Genomic DNA, 26,344 nt, shown 5'->3' on the forward strand with positions numbered 1-26,344 from the left:
TGACCTGAATAGATGTACTATTACATAAAGACAAAAATGCTGAGTAATTGTCATCTTGTTTTCTTACTAAAGGGAAAAAAAATCATCACATGACTCGTTGAGCGATTGTTCTCCAGACAGCATGCTGGTGTTATTCGGTACACAGGAAATCCCCGTCACATGACCACAGTGAGTCCTGTGATCTTGGTCGAAACTGCTGTTTATCTGTAACATTGAGACATCTTGGCAGAGAATGACTTTTGCAAACTGTTGAAAAACATCAAATCAAGAAACTAAAAAGGCAGTACCGCGGAGTATTTTATATAAAAGGTGATTTTCTTTGAGCTTTTTTTTACATGGTTTTGTGAGTAATAGAAATATTACTCACAACACAGACATTTTGACATTGATTTTACCGGGTCATTTCTGGTCTATGCTCTGAACTGCTTCATATCGATAGATCTCTCATTCTGCTTGAATTGTCCCACGTGGAGCAAACAGAAACACTGTTGTGTTTCTTTAACAGTATATGCCATTTAAAGATGATCATATGCAATACAGTTTACAAGGAGATTATTTGTTTTAATGTATTTAGCTGCATATCTTTTGTAAGCTACATTACTCTTTATATAGTTATATAACAATGATGGTAAAGATCATGGATATCACGTGCCGAGCTGTTGACCTTTCTTTGTGAGTAATGGTTAATAGTTTGCCACCCTTCCTGGTTACAATGCCAGTCCTCTGTGGTTTCTTCATGAGTCACACTAATAAGCTAAAATGCATCTCACTTTAATGTGAAAGCTGTTCAAAACAACTTTCATATTAATGATTCATATAAAATATACTGGTAGGGTTAAAATGTGATGTATATGGATTAGTAGTTAGGGTTCTGCCCCTAAAATGCGTTGGTTGTGGGTTCAAATCCTGGGTGGAGTGTCCTAAAGCAAAATACTGCAGTTGAATTTTGCTTATTAAAACTTCTAGCTATGTAAAAATGGGAACAATCCCAAATAACTTTGTAAGAACATTAAATAGATCAATATTTATAATTAATTAATAAAGCAACAGGATCAAGGCAAGATTTACCCTGGACACTCCATTGCAGGGCAGACACACAAACAGAACCACTGACACTCACACCAGGGCCACGTTTCCCAGAAGCCAATTGATCTACCAGTATGTCTTTGTGTCTTTGGACTATGGGAGGAAACCAGAGCACCTGGCAAAAACCCATGCAAATACAATCATAAAATCTCCATGCAGATAGCACCCAGGCCTGAAATTGAACCCAGAGCCCCAACACTGCAAGGCAGCAAACCTAATGACTATTATGCCATTTTAAGTAACACCTTTTTAAGTAACATGCAGCCTGATACTTTTACTGGTAGTCCGGATGATTTAAGGTAATATATAAACCATGCTATTACTGTACGTACTTGCTGTGTCTTTGCCTGAGGCTATAGAGAAGTTGCTTACCTTTTTGGGGTAGGGAAATGTGAACTATTAAACCTTCATTAAAGACAAAACAGAAAGTCTCCTTACTGAGAGAGAAATTCTCCCTTTTTATAGTATCAAATACAGATACTTGCAAAGTAATACATTAAGTATTCAGTACTGTGAAGAGCTAGTGGCATACTCTATAAATATCTACGTTTTCTAGGCAGTAATAATAGCCTAAAAAATGACCTGAACAAAAGATGGTTATCTGAGCAGTTTAGTGAGTTATGCTAAATTTATTAAGGACTGTAAAATAAGAATACGTTGTGGCTTGTCTTTCCAAAATACAGTACATGGGAGCAGGCACACCCCTGGGAGGCTGAGAAACAGTGCTGTGTTACTGCTCACTGTAGCACTGGCACAACCAGTGATGTAGAAGCCTGGACCGCTGATGAGGCACTTACATGCAGTCAGGCTTCTCATTTATTATTAAAGTGAAGCGGGAAGCCTTCAGTCAGACCATGGAATAGGGAGGTGATGTCACTTTACCTTTGCTTTCCTATTGGACTACGACTCATCATGCATCAATGGTATCATCATAGCCCGTATTCCATATCCATTTTATATCACCAATTGGAAACAGCATGTTAACAAAAAAAAACACATGACTCGCTTCATTACTGTAATGTAATTCTGCAATAAGTAGAGTATAGCTCAGAACTATGAATATTCAGTACTTTTATTGGTAAGAGACTGACAAACCTGGACCAATAAGCTACAGTATGAAGTACTCGGCGATTATGGCAGACCAGATAGCCTCCTCCCTATCGTAACTCTTTATATTAACAGTAAAGCATAATGTGTTAATTGCTGTCAGTGCTGGGAAATTACATTTTAAAACATTTAGGAAATGGTAGAGCAATATCTTTCTTTTCTGTGTCTCATAAAACAAAATTTGCTGGCTTATTTCTTCTCCATCTTCTATTATGATGACCAAATAATTCACAGGACTAAATGATGTCACGGTAGCCTCTATATAATAATTTTGTTTTAATAGTTGCGCTGATTTAATGTTTAATTTAATTTTCATTTAAAAGAGTTGAATCATCTTCAGTTAAAGCTCAGTTTTGATACGGTTAATCATTAAGAGGCTTCCACAGAATATTACTCATCTGTGAAGAGTGGGCTTTAACACAATTTAACATTGCAACTAAAGTTGCAATTTATTTATAGCTAATAAAATATTAATTTGTTATTATAACTAATTTAAAGTTGGTTCCTGAACATTAGTGTTATACAGTCCATTCATTAGCTTCTTTCTGTCCTAGGTGCGTTGTTGTTTTCATTCATTTGGCGAAAATGATTCCCAGAGGTTACAATTAACCAAGTTTTACAAGCATACTGTGGTGACAATTTACAGCTGAGTTTGCTGTAGCAATTTTGGTAAGGCACCTTACTGTTAGTGCCAGCAGGTACAGTATATCACCCTGCAGCTCTCAACTGGCTACCCACTGAAGCTAAGCAGGGTTGAGCCTGGCCAGTACCTGAATGAGAGACCTCCTGGGAAGCAATGGTTGCCACTGGAAGTGGTGTCAGTGGGGCCAGCAGGGGGTGTCCACCTTGTGGTCTGTGTGGGTCCTAATGCCCCGGTATAGTGGCGGGGACACTATGCTGTAGTGGGTGCTGTCTTTTGGATGAGACATTAAACCAAGGAGGCCCTGACTCTCATTGGTCATTAAAGATCCCTGGGCATTTCTGGATAAGAGTAGGGAGTTATCCTGGTGTCCAGGACAAATTTTCCCCCTTGGCCTTTACTGTGGCCTTCAAATTGTCCCCATGTATGGCTTGCACCTGCCCTGCAATGGGCTGGCGCCCTGTCAAGGGTGTACCCTGACTTGCGCTCGTTGCTTTCTGCAACACTGTAAGGTACAGTATAAACCGGTTTGGCAAATGACGTGACATGACCTTACTGTCATAAATCAATAGTTATCCCAACCAAGAATTTAAAGGAGGTAATTCTGCCCATACAGCTGTGCCATCAGGGGCCCAGAGTCCTGACCACTAATCCACACTTCTAACCCCGGTCATGGTCTTGGCCTTCACTTCCTCTTTCATCATAATAATGGCTTGGGTACACCCTTCAAGGGAAAACAGCATTGAGATGACTATGACACACACCCTGCACAGATGTTTTCTGTTCCACTATAAATACTTACAGGAAACGAGGTTCTCAGTTTGAAAGTGTAAGTAAGAAAGTGGTGTTGTTTCTGTTTAAGTCCATAAGAAAACTGTGGGTGGCTGCTGGGGTCAAACTTCGAAAAAACACCGGTGCATAGAAAGTCAAGTGGTTCTGTCTGTCTAGAAGATGCTGGAAGCAATGGTAAAAGAGCTGCTGAGTCATTTAGCCTTGCTTACCTAACTTATGAAATGTTGAGAGCAATGTCACTTTCACTTCTGATTAAGGACAAAGGTCAGCTCATGAACCTTGGTCCAGACTCAGGACTGACACAATGGCATTTAATCTAATAGCCAAGCAGACTTTCAAAATCTGACAGGTGAAAATATTCTTCACTGTTTCAGCTGTTGCCATATTGCAGGTCCCTCTAAAAAACTAAAACAATGGTGCTTTGAAAAACAACCCAATTATAAGCTACACAACTGCCAAGAAACATTTACAAATATTGCTTTTACCAAATCACATATTTTGCACAATCTTTCTTACATATTACTTTCAGAAATTCATTATATTTCAAATAACAACAGGTGAATTTGACCTGTACTTGTTTAATATAACTTATAGTAAGTGGTTATGGTTTCAAAATATAACTAAAAACTTAACTGAAACACTGGTAAGAATAAGGTTTAGTCGACCCTATGCAGCTTTCTCATGATGATATGAAAATACAAAACTTTTTTCTTTACAAAAGATATGTGTTTTATTGTGGCCAAAAATAAGCCTGGAACAGGAATATTAGTTTCACATGATGCATAAAGAAAAAAAAAACATTTGACTACTGTTTCACATAATCTGATGAGGCATAAGGGGATGTTAAATTTGTCTGAACCCAAAACAGACAAATAAGACAAAAAACAATACCAGACATATATTCCTTGAAAAGAAGAAAAGGATTGGAGCTTTTTGAGTGTTTGGAAAGCTGGGATGTGCATTCCCCAGCAGTCTGAACATCTGAAATGAAAGATGATTTGGCAAGAGGGCAGTGGGAGAGTGTTGCTATGGCCATAGCCTGGTAAACAAATATACACCAACTTACTCGCTTTCAAAGCTGAGAACAGAAGACACAGAACCGATTTAACTTCGTTTTAAAATAGCCATGACTTCTACTCTTCTGCAATGCTTGAATGTAATAAGGAAACTACAACCATTATTTAAAGGAAGCAGAGTCATTCTACATGTAATGATACAATCTGGTCACCAAGGTTAAAATTATGCTGAGTCACAGAAGTTATTTTTGTATTAAAAATGAGTTTGCCTGTTTCTTTTAATAGAGTATGCCCCCAGCTGTGTGGAATTTTTGGGACACTTCTATCACAGTTCACATAAAGGAAGGTGTCTTGCTCCTTTGTCTACGAAAGTAGAGTGAACGTAATCTCGAGGAAGTGACGTCACAGCACTAGTATCATTTGACAACTTATTTCCACAACCATCATACCTGCTGTAAGACAACAGGAGGGTGACGACATGACAAGTGCTGAAGCTTCAAGAAATGTCTGATTTTGCTTTGTCATAATTAGAAAACCATTTTCTCTTTTAATCTTTTAAAGAAGAAAGAACTGTTATTTCAGTTGTAAGAGAAACCTAAACTACAAGTTGAAATTCAAAACAATTATTGTTATTTATTTATCTATTGTATAACAGAGTTCTGTAAATATGCTTTAAAAACAAGCCGATTTCAGGATCATAGGAAAAGCTGTGATGGTACAGATTTTGTGCCACAGCTATGATGACTATAGCCCATGTTAAAGACCATGACTAAAACCATAATATATTTACAGGCAGTCCAGGTATCAATTAATATAGATACAGAAATAACACAATATCTTCTATTGAGTACTTTTCAAAAGTTGCATTTTAAAGTTATAAGGAACATGTTATTTTTTTAGTATCAGTGGAAATAGTTATACATTTTGTAAAATACCAGCTCAACAGATCGTGTGTGATTTTGATATAATTCAATATACACTCACCTGGCATTACATTTTTCTCAATAATGCAGTTCTAGAATTATACTATTGCTTAATATTAATACATATTTTTGTTGCTTACCTAAGCTAATATACAGAAAAAAATTGCTTTAAAAAACATTATAGTTTTTACATGTTAATTTAACAATTAATGCTTTAAGCAAAATGAGTATAAGAATTTGCTGTGAAAGTCTTTTTTAAACTGTACTATATGTCTCAATTCAAGGGAATCCACACATTCCTGTTAAATCCTAGTTCATGATCGAACTGAAAATGTTTTACAAAATTTAGCCCTGATTCCCATTCAACACCCAGTTTCTAAGTCACACTAAGCATGTGTCAATTGACAATTTACGTGGTATGGGGAACGGTTTTGTAGTTCCTCATTTTCACGGCAGTAATTGAGAGCTTTGGTCTGGAGTGCAACCCCAATTTACGAGATCGAAAACCAATATTTTACAGTTCCTGAAGGCTCTAGACTCTTACTTTGATTTACAGTTTAGCTTTATTTTAAAGTTTACATATTGCCAAAATACTGTTAAGAAATTAGAACCCACTATTAAAAGAACTGGGAGACTGGTATAAAAAGGAAACTGATTTCTGATTTAACGACCCAGCTTGTTTTCCATCACAGGAATTTATGTGATGGAAAAAAAAGCCCCGTCCCTTTGTAAATACTAGGGACCGGTGTACACTCATAATGTCAACGAGAAATCCTGTTTACGCTTTTAAGGAGTAAGGGCCACACACCCATTTAAAAAATGACGATGGTCTGATTCACACTCATCATGTAAGAGATTCACAATTAAATTAATTTTAACTCGGGTTCTGCGTATGTTAAAACTACCCTCAGTACAACAGCCTACACAATTTTATATGGGCAAATGTTCGCAAAAACAACAGAATGCATATACAGTTCTTGAGCTGCGCAGACAAAGCTAGCTCTGCTGGTCTTGATCGCAGGAAAATCTAAAAAATGCAGTTATGCGTTACATTTCGAAAAAGTTTCTGTCTAGTCAATAAACAAATCATATTTTTTTTTCCAACAAAGGCTACTCATCGCTGGAAATAAAAAGTATTACACCTTTCGGGTAAAGTAATTACAGCAGCCAATACTGTTTCATGTTAAAATGTATATCCTGGCTTTAAATGTCGCTACCTGTTGTCACTGTCCAAAAGCTCAGTGAATATATTCAAAACAAGTAAAACGAGTGTTTAACATTTACAGCTCAGCTGGCTCCCTTTCTGTCTTCCTCCAAGATGACGTCACTCTGCGAGAATAGGCGCTCGGTGAGCCCAGGCCGCTAATGTTTATATCAGTTTCGCCGGGTGAGTAATCTTCGGTTTTACGGGAACACGATGTGTCACCCAGACAGAAAGCGCAAATGATCATCATTGATTTTGACTTTTCTGCAGTACCCGTTCCCTATGTAATCTATTGGTAGAGGAGGGGTTTCGCTGTAGTTGTCACTTTCTCATTTCTCAGCTGATTGAAGCACTGCTCAAAAACAGAAGAAAAAAAATGACTCCTTCACTTCCCGGAAAAGGGGACCATCTCCCTCTTCAGTTGCTGGTACATCAGGAGATGGTTTTCTCTCTTAAAGTTGTAATACAGATTTACCGTAAATTGCATCGACAAAACAAATTATCCAATATGATTGGGTGTATGTACATTACGATCAATAAAGGGGACTGAAAAAAGAGGCATATCTCCAAAAGGACAGTAACATTGTGGGAGACATTTCCATAATTAAACTACTTTTTTTCTAAAATAAGTGACGTTTTAAGTAAATTTAAAAATTCTCATTAGGACAAAAGGGAATACAAATATGTGTCTTATGTTTGTTTCTCAAATTATCTGTTTAAATCCAGAACGTTACTTTAGATTTTTAATGTAATTTGCTCAATATAGAATTTACTTTGGAAATATATATATATATTGCAACGTTTAAACTTTCTTATTTTTGAAATGGAGTACAAATGGAACACAAAAAAGTACAAATGGAACATTTCAGTAGCGAAATGAATAAATCATTTGTAGCATCATATTCCTTCTTAAAAGTAATATGAAATAACTACCCAGTTAGCAACGTGACAAACTTGATATGCTCATTTTGGTGTCATTGGGCTAATGTTATAGAAATCATGTAATGACCACATGTAAATTTTAACCAAGTCATTTATCCATGGCTAGTGGCTTACTCCCTTACCATGTTCCTTTATATCTTTCCAATTAGATAACGAAATAATACTGGGTGCAGTAATTTCAGTGTTACCTATCTTGCCCTTGACACATGTTTTGTTTTATCCAGTTCCAGTTCAGTTTACTATCATATGCAGAAGTGCAATGAAATGCGTATTTGCATGTATGCTCCGATACAAAGACATTAAAGGAATCACCAAAAAAGTAGACACAGAACAGCAGCAGCAACAAGTTAAATAACATACATCTTGAAAAAAAAACATCAGTGTGAGCCAGTGGTAGGGGAAGAGTTCAGTAATCTGAGTTTGTGGGAAGAAACTGTCTCTGAATCTGGACGTTTGTGTCTGGTTGACAGGTTTTACTCTGATAACATTTTCATATTCTCACTGCACTCCAGTGTGCATATGTAAAATTTCACTTGCTTACAAATGAGTCAAAGATCAAATTGCTTTTAGGCAACCAGTTAAATTAAAACTCATCTGAAGTGAATACTGAAGGGTTTGTGGAAGGAGGTTACCAAGCCTTTTCTTGGACAGATGACATCCCACATTTCTCCCACGCAACTGTAAAGCGCATTTGGTAAACATACATATACAAAATAGCAACATATAAATGATGTGTAATAACATCAATAGAATTTCCATTAGGTTTCACAACATCAGGTACAGTATATTAATTTGTAACTATGGCTTTAGTTTGACATTGATGTTGGAATCAGTCCGTACATTCAGCTCAGGAATCTCGGTTTAGCTTTATAATCAGCTTTGCATTTGGAACTCCTGTTTGCAATGTTGAAATGTTTGAATGTATGAAAGGTAACTTTTGATCATTTTTGTAATTTACTCATGTCTCTCTCACTCTGATGCAAACAAGCCAATACATGTACAGGTAGGTATTTCTTGATTTCGGGCTTGATGATTGTAACACAGTGCTTGCTGGTTGTTTATGTATTAAGTTGCCTCAGAGCTCAAGTCCTAACGTAACCAAAACTAAAATATAGAAGTTAAAAAATTCTCCTATTTTACCCTGTCTGCTCTTGCATTTCAGAATGAAATGCATTTCAGGAGAAAACTTAAAATATCAGTGCCCTCCTTTAAAGGCCTGAATAGACTCCTGTTTACATCAGTGAACTGTTATCTCCCAGTACACCTACACATCATTTGCATTGTTTGGACTCTGGCCTTCTTTCAGTTCCCAGAATCAGGCTTCAAACTTTGGTTTGCTTTGCTTTCTCTTCTGCTGCTTCAAGGCTATGGAATGATCTCACAGCCCATATTAGGTCATTTTGGTTGTTTTATACTAAAGAGCTCTGATAAGATGTGTCATGAAAGGTGCATTACAAAACAAATCTGATTAATTTCCAAAATGAAAAGAGATGTAACAAGTGTAACACGTTTTGTACTGTCTTCCACACTTTTTATAAAGAAGAAAGTCAGCTTTGCTCTCAAACTTGCAATTCCAACTGATGAACCCCTCCAAAAATTACAGCCCAGGGGAATAAAATAGCACTTTATAAAGGAAAGTTTACAGACAATGACAGTAATGCAGAAAAGATAAAAACAATATGACAAATATTATTTAAACCACATAATAGCTGATGAGTTGAAATTATTTAGATTTGTAACGTATGGGAGCTCAAAATTCTTTTTTTTTCTTTTGAGAGATAAAGAAACACCTTCAATTTTATTAGAAATCTCAGTCCACTACAAAATACCTTTTCAATGCATTTGTGGGGTATTTCTGGTGCATTTGAATATAAGAATGGTGGCAAATAAGAGGAGGACATTCAACCCACCCCAAACCCAGGGTATCGACTTCAACAACACAGCTGGGTAGTTTATTCCATATCCTCTCAACCCCTTGGTTAAGGAGTGCCCTCTTTTCTCAAACCTAAAAGCCACTTGTGTCTTGTGTCTTATGGTTCATGTTTTATTGATGAATCTGAGGAAGTCTTCCATGTTGTATTCGTCAGTGCCTTTGAGGGTTTTGAATATCTGGATCTGGTACCCTCAAAGTTTCCTCACCCAGTCTAGTGTGTCATTAAACAAACAAGGCATGAGAGGTTAAATCAATTCTAATATGTTACATTTTGCAATTGATCTATCCTATTTAATCAATCAATGGATTATGTCAAATCTTTAAAACGCTACTTGATAGACTGCTGAATGGGACACTTAATGCAAAGCAGGGACCCAGAAAGATTCCATCAAGCTGTGAATTAAAATGTTTCTGTGGGCAGCTTTGGGTTGAAATTCTGTCAGAGGTTATCTTGCATTTCTGAGGTATGAACTAACTGATGTTTAAAGCTTGCACAACATTGGGTAATAATTACCATGAGTTACTTCAAGGGACACTGTGGAATTAAGAAAGTAAATTGAAACACAGTCATAGCTGCTGTAAATCTGAAACTTATTCTGTTTCTTTTAAATGACAACTCGCAGATAGAGCAAAGGGACTGTATGTGAGGAATGAAAGTCAAAGAACTGTCTTTGATGAGGTTAATGTAGTCAACTTTAAAAAAAGACACACTGCTACCACTGGAGGCTGATACTCCACAATCCCTTCCTAGTTCCTTAAAATGCATAAAAACGGACATGACAGAAACTCAACAGAAAAATGTGTTTTACTATGCAACTCTCACTATTGCTTTAACTGTGAATTGCAAATCTTAAAATTCTCTCTCAGGCAGCTGGAAGGGTCTTTTTTAATATCCTAATAAACAACAAAAAGTATATATAAAAATACAAGTATTGTATAACCTTAAACTTGTTTGAGAAAAATTATATCTTAGAATAATTTCTGAAAATCATAGATACATGTGAAAACAGTAAGAACTATAATATATTTTGCTGTACTTTAGTTGCATCTAGGTTTCAAGGATATTATTGTTAAACAGACTGCAGGTTAAGTTCTTGTCTGTCTGATATAGATACAAACTAACAATTAAATGTTTTTTAAACATTCTAACTGACAAATGCCAGATGTCTCTGGTACATGGTATACTGACTGTTTTAAGTTGTCTGGAGAGTAGCATTACATTTTTGCCTAACTAAATTGGCTGTATAATGTATATATTCCTTATTGTTCACTTGCCGCACTTCACTTACTGGATTTAAGTAATACCTTCTACTACTACTCATATTAATAAGAAATAAACAAAGAAAGAAACAATTAGTATAAACGCAATAATCTGTTCAGAACATAGGTAAACGTCTTATTTCGAATTACATCAGAAACTATCTTTGAAAACAATGTCAATAATATAATCATATAATTATTTTTAACAAGTTTTACAGGTTCTTCTGAATTTCTTTCAACTTTAAAGCTCTTTTATCTTAGTTTATGTGACTTTTATGTATTACTGTATATTACTTCATTAAAATCTTTGTGTCATCAGTTGCCCTTGTACTTTCGCTATGATAAGATAACTTTATTGGCCATATACAATGTCTTGCATTAGGAATTTGTCTTTTCACATACCCCAACCTGCTCTCCACAAAACACACACATAGGGGGAGAGAAGCTTGGGGTCAGAGCACAGGGTCAGTCATTTATATGGCAGCCCTGGAGCATCTGGGGTTAAGGGCCTTGCTCAGGGGCCCAGTGGAGTAGGATTCCCCTGCTGGCCATGGGATTTGAACCAGCAACCCCCCAGCCAAAGGTGCAGATCCTTAGCTTTACTGAGAGGTAACAATAAAGATAACTTATGTTCTATTGTAAAGAACATAACCATTTAAAGGCATTTCGCAAGATGAAAACAGTTTGTTTTACACCCCTCATCAGGCTTTTTTGATTGGGAGGAACAGAAAGAAAATGTTAACCAGGGGTGCAGTATTTTATGTGCACACAATTTTATCATATAATATGTCCAGATTGTGGTTATTAGTAATTATTTTAATAATAACTCATTACTATAAGAAAGTGCATTTACATTTGGTCCACTGAACAACATGATCTCAGATAACTGAAATCCTTGATGTATACAGTTGATTCACTGGCTATCCCTCATGGTCAAGAATGACAGTCTTCCACGAACCCATCATGAAAGGTGACTGATAAGACCAATTTAGGATCCTGAATAGCAGGTTTGAACGGGTGCTGTCTCTGGTGATGTGTGGTCATGTGCTGCGTAATTGAGTCACGGTGAGCTCGTCTCAGTTCTCCTCATCCTGACATCTTTGGGTCTCAAAATGCTGGGCTCTGCTCCAGATAATCTCTTCTTTCCATCTGGTTCAGTCAAGGGCCACAGTCTTGAACAGGAGTTCAAGTCAACGATTCAAAGCTGACTGAAGTCTCTGAATGCAGCGTGTCACATGTCTACCTACACGGAGCAGCACTCTCTTTCTCTGCCGAGCTCAAATAATGATTAAACACATAAGTAAGGATGGGCCCTTCCCCAGGGCAAAGGGACTTCAGCCCTTGGGAGATGCAGGGTTCTATAGTTTTCATTCCATCTCTGATCTTATTTCCAACCATCCATTTTCTAGCCACCTTTGCTGGTGAGGGCTTTGCCAACCTTAATTATCTCATGATTTGGTTAAGAAACTAGGTCACCTAGTTTTAGTTGTTTTAGTTGCTTACTTAAAAGTACTTGGAAAACCCGCAAGACTCTGGCTATTTAGGATGGGCGCTTGTAGAAACTGTTACTCTGACTGTGGCTACGTTTTTTCATAAATAGAATCAATGTTGACTGTAGCAAGTCAACCAGTTAATCTGAAGCTAATGGTGTAAATGGATTGATTTAAATCTATTGGATGTTCTTGGAACTATTCTTGCGTTCTTTTCTTAATTTAAATGAACGATATACTACATTGCCACATCTCCTTTTCAAATATCCTTGACATTTAACTTTCTGCAATAGACACGTGAGCAGCGCCATGTACTGTATGAGCGCAGATTTCCTTTTACAATGAGTAACATTACCATTTAAAAAAGAAGTGACTCATGTTATTGAATCATTGAGCAATGGCTTACTTTTCCTATAGGTATTACATAAAAAGAGTAATTTTACAAATAGGCAGAATAAACACTAGATTATGGAACTGTATATAATATTGTTTTGTAATTCTAAAGGTTCAACAGGCAGAACTATCACACATTTCATATATGCCCATTAAGAATTCACCTAATCCAGCCAGGCTTTTGATAGATATCACTTTTGCTGTTTATTTTATATTTTTTATTTCCCATTTGACAATTACTCTGCAAATGTTTATTTATTAATACCACCTTGTCTACCAAGCTAGCAACTTTTGTGCTTTATTCAAAAGGAATTGTTGTGTGCAGTTAAGAAGATGTCAATTTATATTTTATATAATTGATATTTCAGTTCGTTTTGCAACATCAGTTTGATCAGTACACAGGTCAACATACTGTAGGTCTACTACGTCATCTTTTGTAGGAAAAGTGTTATTCACTATCTGGTCAAGGTATGTTATCAGTGTGTCCTGAGTTATAATTTGTATTTTTTAAAGTGGGGTCAGCAAAACATGTCTTGAGGAACACAGGCCAGTCATCAGTAGAAAATTCCTTAAATTTAATGATTTACCTAACTGTTGAACTTTTATTACATTCCCACTATATTCCAATGAAATTTTGACCAAAACTGATATGTAACAAAGAACTGTTTTACAATCCTAATAAATGTAACAAAGGTCCATTTTACAGTTCTAATAAAGTACGCTACAGTCACGTTTTATTTCCAGTCGAGTGTTCTCAAGGTTCCTAAATGGAAAGTCGGCAGGGTGACGTTATGAATTCTCCGGCATTGCACCGTGGTAACGCTGTGTGTGTACACAGACAAATACAACCTTAAGAGCACTGGGGGGTGGGCAGTGAGGGGGATTAGAAGTTTCCAGAGCTCAAAGGTAAGAGCTTTCATTGGAGAGATGGCGTACTACAACCTAGATCTCTCTGACACATATTCGCACTTCACATCAGGCAGTGGAATGTAGACCCAACCCACTTAACACTCCCAAGTCTCAGCCGTACTGCTGTGGTAGAGTGTGGAAAACCATAAGCTTGTGTATTCTCATTCAAGGAGAAAACCTCTCACTAACTGCCACTCTCACAAAACCATGGCAGTTTCCAGAATCTGTACAGTTCCCTCATTTTGTCCTCTTTGCAGAAATATTACACACTCATACTGTAGGTGTTGTATACAATATGTAATGTATCTGCAAGGAACTTACCAAAGTACCAAAGGACAAAACACTCCTAGCTTTTCAATTACATCTTAATACATACATAACTAAAAAGAAATGTATTATGTTGAAAACATTCTGGGAGTTTTTAGCTTTTCTGTGTTCTCATAAAAGAGTTTTTCTCTAAAATAATGGTGTGTTTTTTCTTGATTAGAAATACCAGATTAAGCCAATCTTTGGGCTGAAGACTCCGTAGATACAGTCTATGACTTATCCACCAATGCATTTGTAAAAAACAAGGTTAGCATAGTGGAGCTTTCACTGCACACTGTTATAACTAGAAAATTTTATTACACAAAACAATCACCTTTTGTACTTCACTATCAGTTCCCTTCATTACTACTATAGTTATTTTCCAAATTAAATACATTTTCTGATCCCTATGTAACACTACGTGGAAATAGTTACCAATAGTAAAAAATAATTGTAATCATTTTGCTTATGTGACACAGAGTTTCAGATGTAAAATCTGAAAATTATTTTAAGGACTGACAAAAGAAACAATTTGAGAGAAAACGATTTTACCAGTATTGCTCATTTGTTTGCTATAAGTGTCATGCAATAATAATATCACCGTAGATCTAGACCCCTCTTCCACAACATAGCAGAACGGCTTACTCCTTACTGCAGGATTTGTTCCGTAAACAAAAAATTATTCCCTCTCTCCGTCCTAAGTCTTCTTGTGTTTTTCTAATAATTACGGGATAGCCGAGTTGTCAACAGGGAGATATGCACCTGAAAAGTTTTGGCATATAGTGAAACGGGGAACAGTAAACATACTGCATCAGTACTAATCTATTAAAATGTTACTTTTAAAATTAAAGATGTTAATGTGATTGGCATTCACATAATTCTGAACTGTTTGAAATAAAGATACTTTACACGGATTCCAAAAATGTGTAAATTTATACTGTACGTAGACTGAAGAAAACATAAATATAAAAACTGATGCAAAAATGGTTACACTCACAATACATCTAAGACCTAATATCAGTGACTGTACTATTGAATAATTCACCTCTAGTATTTAAAAGTCTTTCTATAACCATGTTCACTGAAGAATATACTGTATTTAAACTAACATCCCTATTAGTATAGTGGCTTAGGTGTAATTATGTCTTACATCCAATATGTTATCCTTAGCTGGTGTTCAGTCACACATTTTATATTTATACAAACATATATTTAATTGCACTCATGGCTCTTCTTATATTTAAAGTGTTGCTGGTCATTGTATTTTGGTTCTTTGTCATTAATCGTTCTCTTGTTATGTATCAACTGTTCTGGATCTTTTTTTATTCAGAGTTACTACAGTATATTTATTTAATACCACTACATAAAAGCATATTAGCAGTGTGCATGTATATATATTAAACCACTAGAGGTTAATTTGTCACAGATAAGAAAGAGAAGTGAGTGAAATATATAGTTTCATTGTTATACATTTTTTCTTTTCAGAATGAGATTAAACTCAACTTTTTCTTTCAACAACCTGCACACTGACAAATCCTCCCACTGATAATTATGACGAATGAGGATGATGCAGATCCTTCCTTTAACCAGACCAAGTGCAAGAATACAAAAGTTTTTCTTTTAGACAGAAATACCCGAGTAAGCCAAGTTCTAGACTAGAGAGCTAGAGTAAAGACCACTGTAAATATATGAATATCATCTGAGAAACACAACACTAGCCACATACCTTAGCTTCTGCTCATCACTCTGTTTTAATTGGAATACACAATTAAAGAAAACAATCCCTTTTAAGTACCATAATCCTTGTATATTATATAAAAACTTTGTCATTTACTTTATGACACAATCCAGCCTACTCTTCAATATATACAAGCTAATCTAAAAAAAATAAATTTGGATAACTAAGTCCACCTTATCTTTTATTTGTTTGCTTTATTTGAAAAGTAACAACATACTTCTGTTTTGTGTGTACAATTAAAGGTTTGAGCATTCAAAATAACCATATTTGTTCATGATATTTATTGAGTACTCATTCACATTCACTCTATTCACATTGATATTAGTAATACATCTACTGATACCCAATTAATTATATAGGTTATCTGTATATATACAGCACATACTCCCTGTGAGATTGTGCCATATACTGTACCTTAGCTACAGCACTCATACACCCTACACTCATACACTTACACACTCATACACCCAAATCACTCTATAGTCCCACATCAGATTATGACCCTTAACTGTTTTATAGAGGTGTACCAGCACTGCAGAAGTCACGCACTGTATGACATGATGAAACCAAATCATAGCAAATGCCCACATTTTTCTCTCAACAACAATCTCTTTAACACACCCAGTAAATCTTCTCAGGCAGCAAAGAATGAACTTATATAAAACGGGTTTTGTTTTCTTGATGATTCAACAAGTTTAACCTGTAACCTTTGTGTCTTTATTGTTAGGATAGAAAAATGATATTGCCAAGGCTAGAAGCACGCAGACAGACTTGCTTTTGCCTGATTTGTGTGTTTATTTCTGACACCCCAACTGAACCCACTTCAGCACAAATTTTCTGCTTCCTTTTGGACATACACCACATGTTTTCTTTTAAGTACCCATAAAACCTCGTGACTTGTAAGCTTTCTATTTATTTTATTTCTTCCACATTCCTTAGATAAGATGTGAGGAAGATCAAAGGCACATTTCTTAATCAAACAACAGTCAGTGTAAACAGCCTGCCCACTGAATGTAAAAAGCAACAGGCTGTTAACTTGTCAGGTATCTTTCAGAAATACAGTTTTTTTTTTTACTTTTTCATCCCTACTACAGGCACTTCTCACAAAATATGTCATTATAATAAAGCTTCAGAGACAAAATCTTAATATTAAAATATTTACAAATGTAAATACAAATTAATCAAATATGTATCTTTTTTGCATGACTTTCTTAAAATTCACAAACTATTATGTACTTATTACCATTGTCAGATAGCCTATTAAAAATTACAACACCCAATAATCATTGTTCTTTTTAGCAGCAGTAAAGGTAATAACTCTTTAAAGTAGATCACAGTTAACTCCGCCCAATCAAGTATTTCATATACAACCACAATATAGTTTACTTCATATTAAAGCAAATGTTTCTTACTGAAAACTATATTTAAATTCCCGTCTGGCTATCCATACGCCTAATCTCACTGTGCTGTCCTTACATGACACCTAGAATGTTCGACTTTTTGCGTGTTCGGACATGTCTAAAACTATCTCGCAATTTCATATTTTACGGATAGTATACTATTATAATGACAGATAGACAGCATAATACGACGAGTACGTACAGATAAGACCAAAGTGACAATGGTCAATTAATTTAATTTCGATCTTTTTTCAGTTTAGACACCAGATAAAAATATGGACCGGTTATTTCCGAACAACGAGATAATCATGTACACTAATTAAAACAACCAGTGTGTGGAAAGAATAAGGTATTTTACAAATCGTAATGCGGCATTAGCCCATTCTCGCAAAATACGATGAAAATACTGGCGCATTAAAAAAGACAAACGGAAAACTGGACGGTAAAATTCAGTGGTGAAGGGTGGGTACTTCCTTCTGTAGACAGAAGTATTTAAAACACAAATTGAAAATACTTGGAAGTATGCGTTGTTTGCTTTTAGCATACTTTCGTTTACTGAAATAACAAAACCAGTAAAACAGAATAAAAATAGTAAGTACTGTATTGCCCATTAAATTCTCAACTGTGGTCCTACCCCCACCAACTTCTGGGGCCAGTACTTGTTGGGCCGATGTATTTCAGTTCCTTCAAAAACATAATTTATATTACCTTTTGTGATGCTTTCATTCCCATCTTCTTCTTACTACAATTAACCTACTAGAACGATTGTGATGATGAAGAAGGTCATGTATTACATGATAACGTGATTGAACACTGATGTTCTTTTATGAAGAAGACAGCCTTTATCACCAGCTGTCCCAACTACTTTACTCAAACCCCAACACCTCACTATCACCGCGATCACCCCCACTTAACGCATCAGCATCTTTTTTATTTCTTTTTTTTTTACAAGATTATCATTAGATGCCACGGATATCAAGTCATTATCCGGGTATGTCGTGATTGGCTCATTAGTGTGAAATGTTGCGAGTCCAAAACCTTTGGGGAATAGTGAATTGAACCCTGTCCTGTTATGGTGTGCTGCGCGGGGTTGCTGGGTTGCATCATCGCGAAGCAAGCTTCCCTGAGCTATTAATAGAATGACGTCACCTCTGACCAGCCCTCGTACTAGTAAATACCAGAGCTTCCTATATAAAGAGGTGATGCAACCCAGCGCCGTTATCTGTAAGTTTTCTTACAAACTAAAGAGGCAACAATAAACCATTTCTCGCTCCCCAGCGTTCTCCTTGACTCGGGCACAAAACCAGTTTATAAGGTAGGTGAGCCGATCGCTGATGTTTTGCGAGAAGCTGGTGTTGGGCTGTTAGTGTCACTGTACCGTAATCTCATGCCTGTGCTGTCGGTTGAGGATTTATACCGCAAGTCCACTGTAAGCACTCCGAAAACAGGATGCCTATTCAGTCCTCAAAGTAAGCGAGACATTCTCAGAAAGACCTTTCTCTGGTTGCTTTTTTTATATTTGTTTCTGCTTGATATTGTGCGAAGTGTGAAAAATTACTTCTGTATAGTTTCTAGTTCTGCCTACTACTCCTAAACTACATAACTAAAGGACATACTGAAACAGAATCAAGCTTCTCATTGGGTATTGCTTTCATCATGAGAGATTTATTTAAACGGTTAAGCGTTAAACGACGCATTCGAAATTGTTTTATAATAGTGTCTGCCCCCAGACTTTCTGTTTCTGTTTGTCAGTTGTCCCGGGATATCGGAGGTGTCTGTCTTCTTTGACCGCGTTGTAATGTTGTACTTAGGGTTTATGAGATTTCACATGTCGTAGCTAATTTTCTTGTTAGCGATGTTATGCGCCTTGTTTTAGCTAGACATTGCTTAGCTTTGGCAGGGCTTTCCCGATTGTGTTATACGAATCTGTGCGTGTATATCCATGTAGTGTACAGTACATGCATTGTCCCAGGTAGATAAACTTTTCCTATTCGGAAATGGACCAGCACGACAAGTAACAACTGTCGATCAACAGTAGTGTCTCATTGACCTCGGGAGAACCTGCATGTTTGAATCAAAGCAGGGCATCAACTGAATCGGAGGGAGAGCTAGTACAGTGTAACACTGAGAACTAATGTTCTTTGTTGTGGAATTTTTTTTGTGGTAATTTTCCAGGCATTCACAAATAACAGTGTCGCATAAACAAGTTATCCGGAAACAATATACAGTACATGAATGGAAATTGAACAATTCCATTTATTTTAAAGGGAAAAAAACAATACGTTGGAGTAATAAGATAACTTAGTTGTGTAGCTTTCTGACTGCGGTTTACGTTGCAGGTTTACACATTTCCAAGTGAATATTTTTAAAATTCTAAAATTTGCGATAAAATGGGCTGGTGTTCTGTTTGGGGTTAAGAAATGTATAAATCGGTTTTACTGACGTGTACCACAACTTACACCGGCCCTGTAGTGAACACTCTCGGCCCGGGAAGGGCTAGTCCAGTGTCCCAAGGCGACTGCGGGCCAGTCAGTTCAAAGACGCGCTGGGAGAGATGAAGGAATCGCGTCCTCCAGGCGGCTGAGCTCCACAGTGCGGGAGCAGGCGCGTGTAAGAGCGCCGCTTTGTTACTTCCTTCTGTGAATTCAAGCACGTAATTCCCAAACACCAGTTCCCGCTGGTGATTTTTATTCTGTCTCTTTGGGTCATTGTAGTTCATTTCATTCCCCCCTCCGCACGCACATACACGAACCAGCACCGGACGCGTCTTTTTTACTGAAATTAAGTCACTGGACGAAGCCTATCAGTATTTTTTTTTTTACTTCTACCCTTGGGAGTCCGTATTCTGGTTTAGTCAGCCGAAAAGGAAGCACTTAATATTGTGCGAGGGAATTTTCGAAAAGGGTTTGGGAAAAGTACCACTTAATTTCCCAGGGTTTACTGTACGTGTCCCTCCCTCCCTATGAGTAAGGAAGAAAGGGGTTTTGGTTTGTCTGGTGCTTTCGAGCAGCCCCGGGCCATTATAGGTTAGCCTGTCGAGTCTAACTGGTCTAAGAGAGGGTGTTCCAAGTGTCCGATTTTCTTCAAATCAAGTAAAAGAGAAGAGAGACATTTTAAATGAAACGCGGCGCTTTTTGTGAGTAGCCTCTATACAACTTCCGTTTTACATCATATTTTGAACTGGGTAGCCTTCCTATGCTTGATACGTCTGTGTAATTAAAATTGGTAGTTACACCTTGTGTAAACTGAGTACACACGCTTTGTCCTTCTACCTCTGTTTATGTGCCTGCCGTTATTTAACTTGAAAGCAGCCTACAAAAGTCATACCATTCCAAACAGTGTGAAAACTGTGAGGTCGGAGATTTGATCTCAGGTGCGATCGATGTTTCATGACCTAAATGCCAGGGCTGCGCCTGTAGCCGTGAGTATTAAAAGGCTCGCGTTGTAACCGTGTCAATTTCGCCCCTCCAGCACGATGATGCTTCAGCATCCCGGTCTTGGTCCTTCGGAGATCAGCGCGTCGGCTGTGGTCCCCTGCCTCTCCCCGCCGGGGTCGTTGCTGTTCGACGACTTCACGAACCTCACGCCTCTGGTCAAAGAGGAGCTGCGGTTCGCCATTCAGAACAAGCGCCTGTCCAGCGGAATGAGCTCCACCGTCAGCGACAGCGTGGGAACCACGTCTGAAACTAGTCCCACCGAGTTGCCAAATGTGAAGAAGGAGGTACAAACAAAAACCAACAACCTTTTCTTGCCTTACACCCCAACTGTCAGAAGTAACTTGCCTAGACTTCTGCCGAATAAATAAGAACTTCCGGGGAAATAAGGCCTCTCTCCTTCTGCGCACATCTAGATTATTTTGCCAAGTAGAAAAATGTATTTGAAATTTCAAATGGTAATACCAGGTTTTAAAATCAGTATATCAATTATGCCCCACTTTCATGCCCGATCTGTACTTTATTAAAAAGCGTTATAAAGCGTTATAAAACTCCACAATTCTGTTAGACTTTTTACATGTGAGGGTTTGTTCATCCTGTCTGTGTTCTAATGGAAGAGGTTAGAAATAATAATAATATTTGCCTACACTTATATAGCACTTTTCTGGACACTCCACTCAAAGTGCTTTACAGTAATGGGATCTCCCCTCAGCCACCACCCGGATGACACAACAGCAGCCATAGTGCGCCAGTACACTCACCACACATCAGCTATCAGTGGGGAGGAGAGCAGAGTAATGAAGCCAATTCATAGATGGGGATTATTAGGAGGCCATGATTGGTAAGAGCCAATGGGAAATTTGAGCAGGACATTGGGGTTACACCCCTACTCTTTTCAAGTAACCCTGGGATTTTTAATGACCACAGAGAGTCAGGACCTCAGTTTTACATCTCATCCAAAGGAGGGCGCCAGTTTACAGTATACACTATACTGGGGCACATGGACTGCAGGGTGAACACCCCCTGCTCGCCCCACTAACACCAGCAGCAACCTTAGTTTTTCCCAGGAGGTCTCCCACCCAGGTACTAACCAGGCTCACGCCTGCTTAGCTTCAGTGGGTTTCCAGTTGTGAGTTGCAGAGCGATATGGCTGCTGACATCTGCCCCAGTACCAGCCCTCCTCAGTTCAGTGGAAACCCTGGCCTCTCCTCGGGCTCTTACTGCGAGAGATACTTGGGGCTGAGGGCACACAGGGCTGCCCCCTACCCCAGCCCCTAATGTATGAAATAGATTTCATACATTAAGTGAATATGGCTGTTTTGAATCAGCTTAGAATTTGGCAGCATCTGGCAACATTTTCCCTCGTTCTTATCTGGAATATTTGTAAAGTCAATCAAAAATGGTAAAGGGTGCAAAATAATTTTGAGAACACATCATTCTGAGGTTCTTACCGTTGCTACTCAAATTGCAAAAAGAAGAAAGGATTATTTTTTCCTGTGCACTCATGTTTAGGATAATCTTCTTTCCAGATTACACCGGAAGAGTGTGAAAGGAGAAAGAGAAGAAGGGAAAGAAATAAGATAGCTGCTGCAAAGTGCAGGAATAAGAAGAAAGAAAGAACAGACTGTCTACAGAAGGTATGTTCTAGTGAAAAGATAGGATGAAGGAACTGGCCAAAATTACACAAAACACATAGTAGGGATATATAAGTATATACAGACTGTTAAAGCAATACAGAAAAAGTTCACTGTTAACAACAGGAATTTCCTTGAGTAAGAATGTTGATTTAGAATAGATCTTTTCTAATGAAACCTGTAATTTCAAGTGTTGTCTAGGTGCCTTCAAGGGAAAAATGACAAAATAATGGCAAATATTTTCTTACTCATGAAACTGCAATAGTTTGTGTAATAGTGGCTGGTACAGCATTGAACAACTTCTTCCAGAAAATGTATGGTACTCAGGGCTTTCCCATTAATTGAAAGGCTAGGATTTTCTGTAAAATAGTTTACTAAAATGCTTTCATTCCATAATACTGTAACATGCATCTAAACAATGTGTGGGATTTTCATTCAGCCATATTATCAGTTGGAGATTATATTATATTGTTTTCACTTGTTTTTAATTTCCTTAATGTGTTTATTACAAAACAGCTATCCATATACATTTATATATTAACAATATAGGAAAGTGATCTAGTTTGCCTGATGTAGAAAATAGCTTACTGTGTGCCAGATACTTCATACTACAGCACTAAAGTAAACAAAAGCACATAATAGTTATGATTCACTTCAGTATTTGTCTGGGCTTCATTCAGCAATCTAAGAATATTTATGAAATAAACAATGCTGCCTGTTCTAATTATTTAAAGAAAATACTTGCCCATGTTCTGTTCATTTCATGGATGGCTTCAAATTTTGTAGTGGTGGCACAAATAGCAGACTTTAAGGAGAACTATTTTTTCACAGCGTGATGGGAACTTTGTGGATGGAATGAATTTCTCTATCATTTTCCAAGTGTGCTGCTCATCAGCCACAGACTGTGTGTAATTGAGAGATTAGGACAGTTGTATTAGCCACCTGTGGAGCCTAGTTATCTCTAAGAAGTGGCAAACAGTCTAAAAATCTTGCTTCAGCTTTGAGGAGTGAAAGACTCTTTTACAGTTTAATTATTAGTAAGACTGAGCTGAGCTTCTAAAAAATAGACTTTTCAGATCACTTTAGGCTCAGAAGTAATCTCTTTTACAACTAGAGGAGGTGGGCTTTGTCATTTCAATTATAAAGAACATATCTTTAAGCCTGTCTTCTTTTAATCTCATATTGGGTATAATGCTCTCTTTCTGTGTCCTACCTGGCACAACAAGCAGAAGTGAATGTGACGCAGAACATGTTATAGGACAGTAGTCCTAGTTCCCTGGGGGTTCCTCAGGCTAAGTTTGGTATGTCTGCTATCGCAGGATGTAATCTGTCCTCAAAAAAGTTTAAATGCTTGCGTCAGGAAAACCTCGCGGGAAATCAGGAGAGAAGGGCCTGCACTCAGCGCTCTGTCCTGTCTTTCCAGGAGTCCGAAAAGCTGGAGTCCATCAACGCGGAGCTGAAAGCCCAGATAGAGGAGCTGAAGAACGAGAAGCAGCAGCTGGTGTACATGCTGAACCTGCACCGGCCCACCTGCATCGTCCGCGCGCAGAACGGCAGGACCCCCGAGGACGAAAGGAACCTCTTCATCCAGCAGATCAAGGAGGGGACGCTACAGGGCTGAAGGGCTCGCGCACAGCCAGACTATCTCAGACCTCAGCGGCCACAGCCACGCGCAAACTCCACTGACTTGCATCTTCGAGGACTCACAGGTGTTTAGCTACGTGCCAGCGGAAACTAAGCCATCACACCTTGGGGTGTCGCCCTTTGCGCTCTGAACCTTAGTGACGTCTGCAGAAAAGGACTAGACTGGGCAAGGGTGCCCGGTACCTTCACCTGCTGCAACTCGACCGCAACCGGGAAACGAAAAAGTCATAGGACTCTAAAAAATATCCTACGAGTTTATCTGTTTCTTTAATACACTGTTGTCCTCGGTGATAATGTATAGCCTTTATAAGCTTTTACTACTTATTGTACAAGCAAGGCCGAAGCACAGAAAGGCAAAGAGGGGCACAGCAGATGATGGAGATGTCTCACAAAAAAAAACTGTACGGACTCGGGGCCGAGTCCAGGGAATCTGCGTGTTGCCCCACAGAATTGCCATGCACATTCACAGTGTTTCAGTCCTTATAACCAAGGCTGAAAGTTGTGTATTCGTGTCTTCCGCCTCTGCTGATAGGGAAAGCACTTACCTCTATGAAAAACGTGTGTTGATTGTAGTCTGTATTTTGTTGGATTGTTTCTATTGTTGCTGCTGGGAAGTCTTGTTTTGTAGATCCATCTGTTTTCCATGAGTCGAAAAATAGGAATCCCTTTCCTGTAGGAGTAATGGATTTATGGCTGACCATCTGTGATTCTTGTGGTTGTTTCCACTTAAATACTCATCCATCATATATGATGTTTGTCGCAGAAACTTCTGTTACTATTCATTAATCTGTGAAAAGTCTTTTATGAAGCTATTCTTTGAAAATCAGTTTGTTAAAATCTGTAATAAACTATGCAGCAATAACAAGATGACACAAAACACGCAAAACACCTCATCCAATGGTTTAGCAGTGGGGAAGAAAGTGCAGATGCTGTAGCCCACTCTTGTAGGTTATAGTGTGCCAATCTGTTGTTCACCTATATGGAATCTCTTTACCTGTGTGTCTAAAATTCTGCAGTCCAGTTTCAAAGCTGTTCAGTTTCCATTTTGAACATTGCATCAGCTGGGGGGGATGGCCTTATTTCCTTTCCTGTACATTACCTGGTGTGATCAGAATAGGGAAACATCTTGTAGGTCTGTGTTCCAGTTACACAGTGAACTGCAGAAGTATTTTTTTTTTTAAAACAAACTGTGAATAGTGAAGGAGGGGGTGGTGGTGTGTGTGTGTGGTTAGAGAGGCCGTGCAGAATTCATGGCTGTACAAGACATTTTTATTGTTTCTAAACAAGCACAGTTTGGTCTTGTGTGTGACTGAAAGACTATAAAGCCAGGAGAAACCAGTTGCTCCTTGAATGTAACAGTGGGAAGTGCAAGTACAATTGCATTACAATTCCCAGTGCTCAATCTTCACAGATGTGGCCAACATAAATAGTTAAGGCATTCACAGCCACCCGAAGCTCTGTTCTCACTGCACTTTACTGTAGCAATTCACTTCTGAAAGTTTTTAGTTTGAGACCAGCACCACTTAGCGTAGCATGACCAAAACTAAAACTACTTCATAGTGAAACTCTTGAAGCACCAAAATTGTTTAATGTTTTTTTTCCCTTGAAAAAAACAGTGTGTGTTTTTCTTTTACACTGATTTCTAGAAACTAAAGAAAACACAGTAGGACTGACAATTTAATTCGTACCGTACCTGTTGTATAAAGTGGGGAAAAAAGGTTTTGTGAGCCAGTGACAAATTGTGATTTGAGCGAAAAATCATTCATCATAAATGTTGAGCCTCTATAAGACAAAATAATGCTGTGTTCGGAGAAAGGGATTGTAAGAGACGCAGGCGTCAATATTTTATTTGTGTTTGCTATTACTTTGTGTAATAAGAATAGAATTTACCTGCTAGCATGCAAGACGTGACTAAGGTACTACCGAATATGTTAACGTAAGGAAAGCTCAACTTGCGTAATGTGATTTTTTTACTGTTGTATTAAGCTTTGTTTCTCATTGTTACACAATAATTATCAATGGTATTATTCTAACTACAAGATGTATGTCCATTTTAAGATAAAATGTTAAATTGTAGCCTAATGATGTTAAACTGTTATCTGCTCTGTTCAGGTAAACCTAATACATGACAGAAATGCATTAAGGAGACATTTCTCTACTGTGTATGTGAATTGTTTTTGATACTTTAATAAAAAAAATATTGTTCTATCAGTAGCTGTTTTTGAATGTCTTTCCATTATTTTATTAGAAACAGGGGCATCTATACACCTCCTTACAGGACAGCTGTCTTTTATTCCCTGATATATTCCTACAGAAATGGTCAGCTTGAAGTCACAGATATCTTTAACGCTTAAAAAAAAGTTTTCAGCTGTAGAAGCTGTGTCAAGAAGGCTGTACATTTTTTTCACGGAAAGGAAATGTTGGAATTGTTTCTATGTGATTTGTTATTGTGTGTACCAGTAGATGTAATTAAACACTGAGGAGATAAGCCAA

The 26,344-nt window shown here is 37.7% G+C and overlaps 1 protein-coding gene and 1 long non-coding RNA gene across 3 annotated transcripts; one reads left to right on the forward strand and one right to left on the reverse strand.

The window, feature by feature from the left end:
* Window positions 1–105: 105 nt before the first annotated feature.
* Window positions 106–18,201, reverse strand: LOC148675215 (uncharacterized). The gene is made up of 3 exons (XR_015935469.1): window positions 17,848–18,201; window positions 1,459–1,491; window positions 106–204 (listed from the first exon to the last, which is right to left on the reverse strand). It is a non-coding gene; the product is annotated as an uncharacterized LOC148675215 (long non-coding RNA).
* A 97-nt stretch (window positions 18,202–18,298) lies between these two features.
* Window positions 18,299–25,027, forward strand: atf3 (activating transcription factor 3). 2 transcript variants are annotated; one of them, XM_088626324.1, is made up of 4 exons: window positions 18,299–18,454; window positions 20,611–20,860; window positions 22,103–22,210; window positions 23,631–25,027. In XM_088626324.1, the coding sequence occupies exons 2-4, from the start codon at window positions 20,615–20,617 to the stop codon at window positions 23,826–23,828; spliced, it is 552 nt and encodes a 183-aa protein (XP_088482450.1). In that variant the 5' UTR covers window positions 18,299–18,454; window positions 20,611–20,614; the 3' UTR covers window positions 23,829–25,027. The 2 variants fall into 2 exon arrangements, with proteins under 2 accessions (XP_088482450.1, XP_088482449.1); XM_088626323.1 differs by lacking the exon at window positions 18,299–18,454 and adding an exon at window positions 18,487–18,608.
* Window positions 25,028–26,344: the final 1,317 nt, after the last annotated feature.

This window comes from Lepisosteus platostomus, chromosome 3 (assembly GCF_059453375.1).
Source record: "Lepisosteus platostomus isolate fLepPlt1 chromosome 3, fLepPlt1.hap1, whole genome shotgun sequence".
Classification (NCBI taxonomy): domain Eukaryota; kingdom Metazoa; phylum Chordata; class Actinopteri; order Semionotiformes; family Lepisosteidae; genus Lepisosteus; species Lepisosteus platostomus.